This window comes from Mesocricetus auratus, unplaced genomic scaffold (genome assembly GCF_017639785.1).
Source record: "Mesocricetus auratus isolate SY011 unplaced genomic scaffold, BCM_Maur_2.0 Super-Scaffold_100031, whole genome shotgun sequence".
Classification (NCBI taxonomy): domain Eukaryota; kingdom Metazoa; phylum Chordata; class Mammalia; order Rodentia; family Cricetidae; genus Mesocricetus; species Mesocricetus auratus.
This window is the reverse complement of record NW_024429212.1, coordinates 13,774,404-13,784,935: the sequence shown is the minus strand read 5'-3', so window position 1 is coordinate 13,784,935 and position 10,532 is coordinate 13,774,404. Positions and strand designations below refer to the sequence as shown.

Below are 10,532 nucleotides of genomic sequence, written 5' to 3'. Positions count from 1 at the left end.
TGTGCTTTGTGCCCGATCCCCAGTCCTGGAGAGAACCCTGGCTGTTCGTGGAACTGGGGGAGGGCTAGTGGTCTCTCTCCCGTAGTGAGTGTGAGCAGTGGCCTGGAAGGCTACAAAAGGTGTCAGATCCCCCAGGACTGGGCTCAACAGACTACTCTAAGCAATCTAGACACTCAGAATGCAATGGCAGCCCCCCACCCCCCATCCTCAGGAAATAGTGTTTAAAACTTACAATTCTCATTTTCTTAAGCTTTTATTTATTGATTATAATACCTGTTGACCCTAACCTCCCTCTTGACTAGAAAAAATATGAATCAAAGCCAAAGGAAAATGTCTTCCCTCTTTTATGTTTTGTGTCTAAAACTTGTTCAAATAGCAATTAAACGTCCCAAGTATTTTCCACTCCTTTTAAAATATTTTTAGCTGGTATTGTCAGTATTCAGAAATAGCTAGAATAAAATGGAGGTAAAAGAAACACCAAAAAGAGTACCATACTTGTTGGAGACTTTGAAAAAAAAACAGCAACTAGAATCTTTTTCATCAATTCCAATTCTTCATTGGGAAAATTCTACCTACACATAGATACAATGGTGCTCTTGGCAAATAATAAATACCTCGGGTGTGCCTCCTGGAGCATTCAATTGAAACAGAAAGGATTCTTCAGCTATGTTTTGAACTGGCGTTCCTGATGCAGGTTTTCAGCTGTCTTCATCCACTTGAGGCAAGAGCTACGGAAGCACCACTTATCTGGAGACTCAGAAGGAAGATGTTCTTGGCCATTCTGCTTCCTAATTAGTTAGCAAAGTTCATTTGTTTCCTGACGTGTGTGTGTGTGTGTGTACACTCACACAAGTGGTTTTTCAAGACAGGTTTGTCTGTGTAACAGCCCTGGCTGTCCTGGAACTCGCTTGGTAGTCCAGGCTGGCCTCGAACTCACAGAGATCCGCCCGTCTCTGCCTCCTGAGTGCTGGGATTAAAGGCATGCGCCACCACCACTGGCTTCCTGGCACACTTTTAAGCAGAAACTATTTAAAATAACTACTCCACTAGTTATTCTAATACCTACATTTAGATAGTATGTTTTTTAAACCTAATTTGCAACAGGAAATAGTAAACAGCTGGTGATTTCAGAAACTTTCCCCTACTGAGCCCTGAAAACTCGTAGTTAAACCAGGCACGGTGGTAGATCTTTGAGTTTGAGACCACCCCGTTCTACAGATTGAGTTCCAGGACAGACAGTGCTACCCACAGAGAAACCCTGTCTTGAAAAACAAACAGCAATAACAAAAAGCCCCAACTTTTGTTTAGGTCAAGTAATCAAGTAAAAGTGAAGACTTCGAGACTCAGTTGGGGGGGGGGCAAACACACGGCTTATCCATGTAAAACACAAAGCACTGGAGTCGGAGAGATGTCCGGGCGGTGAAGTTCTCTAAGTCTCCCAGAGTGACCCTAGTTTAATTCCTAGCGTCCACAAGGCCAGCTCACAATTTGGCGTCTCTAAGTTTATCACCACTTTAACATCTTCTTTTTCCTTCCCAACCCGTCACCTGAAAAGCATCCATTCGAAAACAACCAAACGGAAAAGTCAGCCAGACCAGACAAACAAACGCCTTCAATCCTGGCACAGAACCCGAGGTCGGGGCCAGCTTGTTCGCACACGGCGAGTTCCAGGCCGGCCAGGGCTACGCCAGGGAGAGGCTATCTCCAAGAAGGGGGAAAAAAAGAAGCGTGCAGGTCACCACGTCCTCCTCTCTATGGCCGGTGACCGCGCGCAGCAGTCTGTGCCCGGGCTGGGACTCGGCAGGCAGGACCGGGAGAGCCCCGTGGGCAGAGCGCCTGCTCCTCCTCCACTCGCCACCGGGCGGCGCTGCAAGCCGCGCCCGCGGTCTGCAAAGACAACGACACGAGGGAGGACAGCCCGAAGGCCACCAAAGGCCACGCTCCGTGTCCCCGGAGCCCCGTCCCCGCCGCCTCCCTGCCCAGCGCATGGCAGCTGGAGCCCAGCCCACCCCGGCTGGTCCTCCAGCATGCAAGCTGGCCCCGTTGTCCGCCCGGAAGCGCCGAGATCCGGCCCGGCGGCGTCGGGCCGGTGGGGAGGACCCCTAAACCGGGTGCTGGCGCCGGGAAAGCGGAGGCGCCCCCCGGGGAGACCCCCCATTTGGAGGTTTATCGGGAGGGGACTGAGCCTGACGAGGCTGCAGGGCCGCGAGGCCCCGCCCCCCCCGGGCTCCCAGCGTGCTCCGCGCGGAGAAGCCATGAAGGCGAGGGCGGGGCGGAAGGACAGGCGGGGCCCCGACGAGGGAGGGGGTGGAGCTAGGCCGAGGGTGGGCGGGCAGAGCGGGATGGGGGGAGTGATGGGCGCGGCTAGAGGAAGAAAGAACCGGGCTGGGCGGAGACGGGGCGGGGCTAGGCGGGGAAGGGGGCGTGGTCCTAGGGGGCGGTGCCGGGGACCGGTGCGCTAATATGGAGGAAGCGGGGGGGGGGCGAGGGGGCGGAGGAACGGAGAAAGGGGCGGGGCTAGTAGTAGTAGAGACGGCGCGTGTGGGTTTTTGCGACAGGGGCGGGGCGGCGCGGAAGCGTCAGTGAAGGGCGCGCTTGGCGGCGGCGGCGGCGGCGGCGGGAGCCGAGGAGTCGGGAATCAAAACAAAGGGGCCCGGGGGGCGGGGGGGAGGGAAGGCGGCGGGGTCGGAATGTGAGCCGAGAAGGAGCTGGCGGCTGAGGTGAGTTCTCTGTCAGTGCCGGGGGCAATGCGCTCCGCTGGTTCCGCCAGCCGCGCGGCTGGTCCGGGGCTCGCCCTCTCCCCCCCAGACCGATGCTGCTGGGCTCCGGGAGCCGCCTGAGGGGACCGCGCGGAGAGAAATGGGTGCCGCTGGCCAGCCCCGCGTCTCCCGGGGGTGGGGGCTTTGGCCGCCCGCCTCCCTGCTCGCTCCGGGCCCTTGAGGTGTCAGCGGCAACCTTCGCAGGCTGTGCAAAGTTAGGAAGCTGGGGGGCCGGGGGAAAGGGACGGTGGCGGAGTTGCTTGCTTTCGTGTGTTCGCAGCCCTCCCGAGCCTCCCGGGATGCTGCTTCAGTTTCAGCCACTCCCCCCGGCCCCCATGAATTCTAGCACAAACGTGTCCGTCGGCCTTTAGAGTTTGCTAAGCCCCTTTCCGGAGCTTTCCAGTTGCGCTAGCACCTTTTGGACTTTCCAGGATCTTTCTGTTTTGCAAACAAGGAAACGGTCAGCTGGAAGATCTTCCTTTGCATTCAGTGACATTTGCAAGGCGCAATGGGGTCCTAGGTTCAGGGGCTACAGCAGTGAGTAAGAAAATGACAGTCAGTACGGTCGTGGAATTTATATCCTAGCTGGGGGAGAAAGAAATATAATAGAGCTCCAAATGAACAGGTCATTTTAAGTAAAAGGTAGGAAACAAGCAAACCTGTAAACCCTGTAAAAGGGAATAGCACAGTCTCGGAGTTTGTGGCAGGGGGAGGCCATTTGGGAAGCAATTCATCCTCAGTGTCTCTTGTCACCAAACCACAAGTAACTCTTGTGTCAAACTCACAAGAGATGGGCCTGAGGTTCGAAAAGACGAGTGCCCACAGCTGCACAGATAGGAAGGTGGCCTTGGGGACCAACATGCATGTATGCTGGCCATGTCACAGGCTGCATTCTCATCCAGTGTCTCAAAGACACAGACAGTGGCAGAAGGGAAGACTCTTCACGTCAGAACTTCCTCCGGCCAGCTCAGATGCCTAATGGAATTTCTAGGAATGTTTGGGAAAATTTTTGCTAAGGTTTTTTTTTTCCTTGTGTTTATTTGTACTGAGTAATCTACATATGGCCCCGTATGTTGTGGAATATTAGTTGAAGATGTGTTACATTTGTTTATGCTGCGGAACGTTTGTTTAATGATGCAAAGATGTGTTGCATTGGTTTAACTCTGTGAAGCTGTGTTACTCTGCCTGTCTAAAACACCTGATTGGTCTAATGAAGAGCTGAACGGCCAATAGGAAGGCTGGAGAAAGGACAGGCGGGAGCTGTCAGGGAGAGAGAGTAAACAGGAATGGAAATCTGGGAAGAGGCTCGAGGACCAAGAGGAGGAGGGGAGAACTCCAGGGGCCAGCCACCCAGCTACAGAGCCAGCCATAGAGTAAGAAGTAAAGGAAAGATATACAGAAGCCGGGGAGGGTAAAGCCCAGAGGAGAAGGTAGCCTGAAAAATTTAAGAAAAGCTGGCTAGAAATAAGCCAAACTAAGGCCACACATTTCTCATGTGTTTATTTGAGAGTTGAGTGGTGGATTCCCAAAGAGCAAACAGTAAGAGTTAAAAAAATATCAACAACACCTATGTATATTGATTTTAATTTTTTTTTTGAAACAAAGTCTCATTGTGTAAGCATGGCTACCTAGAACTTGCTGTATAGCCCGGACTGTCCTTTCAGCTTGCAGAAACCCTCCTGTCTGTCTCCTGAGCGTTGAAATTGCAGGCATGGGCCACTACTCCTGGTTCTTTGAGCAGTCTTGATGGCACCGTGGGGTAGTAGAAAGAGGTTGGTGAGCCTTTTGACCTCAAGTTAACTATGAAACTTTACTAAGTTTCTTGTTTCTCAGCGAAGTGTTAGAAATGGTAGTTCACTTTTAGGGTTTGACTTGGAAAGGTCTGAGCATGCTGAAATTATGAACATTGTGAACATCACAAGTTCTTATAAGAGAGGCGTTTGTCGAGTGATACACAACTTGGGATTTTTCTTTGTTTGGTTGACCGGTTTTTCGAGACAGGGTTTCTCTGTGGAGTCCTGGCTGTCCTGGAACTCCCTGTGTAGACCAGGCTGACTGGAACTCACAGAGATTGGGATTGAAGGTGAGCTCTTCTGTCACCACCTGGATTTAATAATAAAAACATATATTTTTTAAATTATTTAATTTAGAAACTATTTTATGTATCAATCCCAGTTACCTCTCCCTCCCATCCTCTCATGCCCCCCACCGACCCCCATCCCACCCCCCCCATTCAGTTCCTCAGGAAGGGTGAGGCCTTCCATGGGGGATCATCAAAGTCTGTCATGTCATTTGGAGGAGGGCCTAAGCTTAGGTCCTCCTCTGTGTGTCTGGCCTGAGAGAGTATCCCTCCATAGGAAATGGGCTCCCAAAGTCCATTTGTGCACTAGGGATAAACACTGGCTCCACTGTTAAAGGTCCCATAGACTTCCCAGGCCTCCTAGCTGGCACCCACATTCAGAGGGCTTGTTTAATCCAATGCTGGCTCCCCAGCTTTACGACGGGTCCGTGTGCTCTCACTAGGTCAGGTCAGCTGAAAAAGATGTATTGTAATTCAAACAATGATAGCAGTTAACTTTGTCAACTATTTACTAGGTTAATTCTGTTAATTCCTTTTTTTGAATGAATAATTACTTTGTGATCACCATGGAATAGGCCTTGGGCCGAGTCCAAGATGCAGTGGTGGAAATGGACAGTGCATGCATTTTTAAATTAATTTCTATAATGCTGTGGCAGATGGGGATAGTGTAACAGAGAGGGGAAGAAACATTTTTTCCTTTCTTCCTACTTTCCCCCCATTTTCCCCTCCCCCTCTTTCTGTCTGTGATCGAACCCAGAACCTTCCATATACCACTAAGCTCCATACAAACCCCAGCCTGAAACTTAAGTTTCATAGTTTCAGCACACTGGGTAAATGTGTGGCAAAGACTCAAGTCTCCATTACAGTTCAACTCAGCCGTGGGTAATATTTCCGTGAAGGAGGATAGCTGTGTCCTGGTGGAACTTTATGGACACTAAAGTTTGGATTTCATGTTTAAGAGCACTTCCTCAGGAGTTTAGAGTATGCAAAATGTATTCTTTGTTCCCAGGCCATTTAAATGTAGCTGTGTCATAGCTTATGCCTGTAGTCTCAGCATTTGGGAGGGTAAGGTAGGAAGAGGGTTAAAAGTCTGAGGCCAGCCCTCAGGATTACAGAATCCGATCACGTCCAAGAAACACTAGGTAGACATACCCAAACATACACGTATGCGTACAGGCAGCAGGCTGGCTTTGGCTGGCAGCCCATAGCTAACTTTATGTGATCAGTCCACCCGTACTTGACATATGTTTTGAACCATTCTCCCCTCACCCTGTCATGGAGATGTAAAATCTCTCAGAAGCATCTTATCAGAGATACAGCTGAAAGAAATTATTTTCCACATGCGCAGATGAAGTCTCTGGTAAAGTAATCACTGAAAATGGGCACTGTTGGGCGGTTGTGGTGAGCAACTTACAAGTAAGGTTTCGTTGTTCTCCCCATTACTGGCTTCCTCCCTGCCCATGCGTGTGCAGGGCTGTCCTTTGGTGTACAGAGACGAAGAGTGTAGTCATGCTGGGGTAAAGTACACCTGTGAGTTGTGACTTTCCTAATTGCTGGGTGTTTGGTGATCCAGGCTGTTACACTGCACTTTCATTATAAACAAACCAAGACATTGATTGGATGGTTTCTCTGGTAGAATGGAAATCAATGCCCTCAAAGGTCATCTAACTTGTCCCCTTTTTTGCTCATGTCAGGGGCATAGAAATGTTGATGCTGGGTTTTTTCTTTTTACTTATATTAGGTACTCCCTACTGTTAACTCCTCTGCTCTCCTAGGCAGAATTTATAGGAAGAGATATCTGAAAATTAAGAAAAACAATAGGCCAGGTGTGATGGCCCATACCTTTAATCCCAGTACTAGGGAGGCAGAGGCAGGAGGATCTCTTGAGTTTGAGGCCAGCCCAAACTACACAGTGAATTTCAGGACAGTCAGTACCACACAGAGAAACAGTGTCATAAAGAAAAAAAAAAGTACAAAGGGTCTGCTTATTTCAGCCCAGTGAAGAGGGGAGTTCTCACCTAGAGATGCGCAGAGTCCATGAGGTGGCTCTGTCCTACAGGCATGGCTGTGTCTTGAAAATGAATAGGACTTGTCGATAGTCCATTCTCGTTTGTAAAGTTCTAGTGGCTGGGGAGGTGGCTCAATAGTAAAATATTTGTTGCACCAGCATGGGGACCTGAGTTCGGTCCCCAGCACCTATGTAGAAGCTGGCTGAGGTGATAACGTGCTTGTAATCCTGTAATCCCAGTGCTGGGGAGACAGAGAGATGGGGACGGGGAGCTCAGGTGTTCACTGGACAGCCAGTCTCGCCAGATGGGTGTGCTCCAGGCTCAGTGAGCAGCCCTGGAGGAGGAGGCGGAGGAGGAGGAGGAGGAGGAAGAAGAAGAAGAGGAAAAGGTAGTAGATTGGGAGAAACACCCAAGGCTGGCCTCTGACCTCTGACCTCTGACCTCTGGCAGATGCACACATGTACAAGGATCACCTTGCCCCTTCATTTGCACACACAGAAATAAGCTGGGATGTGAAGGATGGCTCGTGTGGCATATGTACATGTTCATGTGGGTGCGGTGCAAGTGCACGTGTGTACACACGTGTAGAGGTTGGTGTTGGGCGTCTTCCTCCTCATTCTCTAGTTGATTTTTAAAAGATTTGTTTATGTATTTTACATATATGAGTGCCCTATTTTCAGCTACACCTGCATGTTAGAACAGGGCATCGGATCCCATTACAGACGGTTGTGAGCCACCATGTAGTTGCTGGGAATTGAACTCAGGACCTCTAGAAGAGCAGCCAGTGCTCTTAACCTCTGATCTGTCTCTCCAGCCCCTCTTTATTTAATTTTTTAGAAATTGCATTGTGTGTATTTGTGTATGTATATACCGTGGCATAAATGTGGAGGTTTGAGGATAACTTGTGAGTGCCACTTCTCTCTCTCCCTCTTTCTCTCTCTCTCTCTCAAATAATTGTTTTTTTAAATTTTGTGTGCATTGGTGTCTTGCCTGCATATATATCTGTGAGTTACAGACAGTTGTAAGCCACCATGTGGGTGCTGGGGAATTGAACTTGGGTCCTCTGGAAGAGCAGTCCGGCTTGTAACCACTGAACAGTCTCTCTGTCCAGTGTGTTAGAGTGGAGCTAAGGTTGTCAGGCTTGGAGGCAATCACGTTTTCTGAGCCCTGTCACTGGCCCTGTTTGAGGTGGTCTCATTGAATCTGGAGTTGACTGGTTTTTGCTGGGCAGGGCAGCCATTGGACTGGAGGCATCTGCTGTTTCTGCTTCTCCAGTGCAGTAGAGTTGCACACCTGTCTTCTACAAGAGTTCAGATGCTCATCCTTCTGTAGCAAGTACTTTTCTCAATCATCTCCCAGCCTCAAGTCATAATTTCTTTTCTCAATCAAATTTAAATAGTTAGAACCAACCAAGTTTACCAGATTTCAGTAGCCTGAAGTGAGCTGTGATATCGATGCTGCCTTCGGTCTTTAGGTCTGAATGGGAGAGCCACTGCGCCATGAATACAGCTGTGACTTCATTTTACTATTATAAGTAAAATGGGTACTTGTGTAAAGAAGTGACGTGGACATTGACTTGTGTAATGCCTGGTTTTGTGTCAACTTGACACTAGCCAGAGTCATCAGAGGAAGGGGCCTCCACTGTGGGAGTCATTCAGTGATCAGTGAGGAAGGGCCCAGCCCTTGGTGGGTGGTGCCGCCCCTGGGCTGCTGGACCTGGATTCTGTAAGTTTGTGTGCTGAGCAAGCCATGGGGAAACAAGCCAGTAAGCGGCTCCCCTCTGTGGCCTCTGCATCAGCTCCTCCTCCAGTATCCTGCCCTGTTTGAGTTCCTGTCCTGACTTCCTTCAGTGATGAGCAGCAGTGCTGAAGTGTGAGCCTAATAAATCCTTCCCTCCCCACCTTGCTTTTTGGTCAGATGTTTTGTCACAGCGATAGAAGCCTTAGCCAAGACACCTCATTTTTGACAGGGTGGAAGAACAGTGTTTGGAATATCTCTCTCCACTCTCCTCCCTTAAGGAGAACCCCACTAAAACCCTTTCCCCACCACCTGCATGAATACAGAACGAAAGGAAGCTACTTAGCAGCCACCTTCCTTGAACGCTGTGAATCGTAGCTTGCATACCTCCCGTTTTCTTTGAAGCGAGGGGAAGCGATGTTTAGTCCCCGAGGTATGGGTGGTTAACCTGGCCTGCTGAAACTGGAAACAGAGCCCCCTGCCTGCGTGGGCTAAGATTCTGACGAACCCCATTAGTTTCAGTTGCGTGTTTCTATGTTGCCTTCCCGAGGGTTGTCCCTGGTCTTAGCTGGATGCTGTCACACTTGCTCAGTTAGGATTGATGTAAAGAGAGTGGCACATTGTCGCAGCAGCTCAGGAGAGGACAAATTGCGGCGGTCTCCAGAAGCTGACTGTGCTCTCATCTCTCGCAGAAAGAGTACATGGAGAACAAGAAGGCTGCTGTGGGGTTAAAGGACGTGCCATCCCCTCTTCATGTCGGCTCTAAGCTCTTCCCAGCAATCCCACTTCCTGATGTCCATTCTCTCCAGCAACCAAAAGTGCAGCTCTCCGCTGTCCCCAAAGTAAGCTGCTGTGTTCACTGCCCCAATGAGCCCTCCACTTCGCCCGTGTGTTTTGACGGTGGTGGTGGCAGTAGTGGAGGTTCCGGGAGCTTGACTCACGCGGGCTCACTCTTAGACTCACCAAGCGCCAGGACTGTCACTTGTCAAGCAGGGTCAGGGTTTGCTTTCCAGTCTGTGTCTTCACTGCAGAATGCCTCTGCTAGAAGCAACTTGGTGGGCCTTGCGAGCGGCTGTCCCGGCATGTGTGTAGAGAGTAGCCTACCTTCCTGCAAGCACCTGCCATGTTGTGGCAAACTCCATTTCCAGTCATGTCATAGCAACACGCACAAGCCGCATCAGTTCCCGACTCTCCAGGGCTGCACCTCTGCTGGCTGTTTCCCCTGTTCTGAATTCCCAAGCGGGGCTCGTGGGCGTCTGGAAGACCGCCTCTCCCAGTCAGAGCTCACACCTCACTTGTGCTCCAACTCTCTTCACCTAAATGTGGCACCTTCGGTTTGTTTAAAGGGCTCACTTTACTGTGAAGACTGTCTGAACAAGGTATGTGTCTTACTCTTTGTCTCGGGGGCAGATAGTGAGGTTTGAGGCTCTGTTTACAAACAGCCGTACCTTGCCGTGCTTTCACTGTGCATGGCAGTGAAGACTCCTCATGGTGTAGACCACACTCTGCTAGCGTAGCTTCGTCTGATACCGAGAAGTGTAAAACAGGAGAGCGTCCAGGAAAGTACAGTGCAGTTAGCCGTGTCGCTTGTGCCTCTAGGGCCTCTGGTCACAAGAAAGAAAGCCGTGTCCTACTGGACAGCTTAGTCTGCAGAATCCATGATCTGTTTCACCCTTCTCTAGAACAGGGTTGGTCAAGCTCTTATAACTTACACTCCACTTAATGCATTGGCCCTTTCATGGCAGGAGGGTAGCTCTGCATTGTCTTTTTGTAATATGAGGGATGTGTTCAAAGGAAGGTGTTTCTGCCATTTATGGCAGGTGCATGTAAAATCTCCCTCAAAGCAGATACATGCCCCAGGTTGGAAAGGACTGAATATTTGAACAGGTCCCTGGTCATTTCAAGTTGCTTCTTGATGTGACGCTGTGGATGGGTAGCTGGTAGTTC

At 50.1% G+C, this 10,532-nt stretch overlaps 1 protein-coding gene across 5 annotated transcripts in view; it reads left to right on the top strand.

Moving 5' to 3' along the window:
• Positions 1 to 2,650: 2,650 nt before the first annotated feature.
• Positions 2,651 to 10,532, top strand: part of Marf1 (meiosis regulator and mRNA stability factor 1) — a 50,906-nt gene continuing 43,024 nt past the window's right edge. For 3 of the 5 annotated variants that reach the window (XM_040733425.1, XM_040733426.1, XM_040733427.1), the window contains exon 1: positions 9,278 to 9,964. In XM_040733425.1, the coding sequence (XP_040589359.1) occupies positions 9,287 to 9,964 (678 nt within the window). In that variant the 5' untranslated portion in view covers positions 9,278 to 9,286. Of the gene's footprint in view, positions 2,721 to 9,277; positions 9,965 to 10,532 lie in introns of those variants that run through there. The other 2 variants (XM_021231376.2, XM_040733428.1) reach the window with 2 other exon arrangements.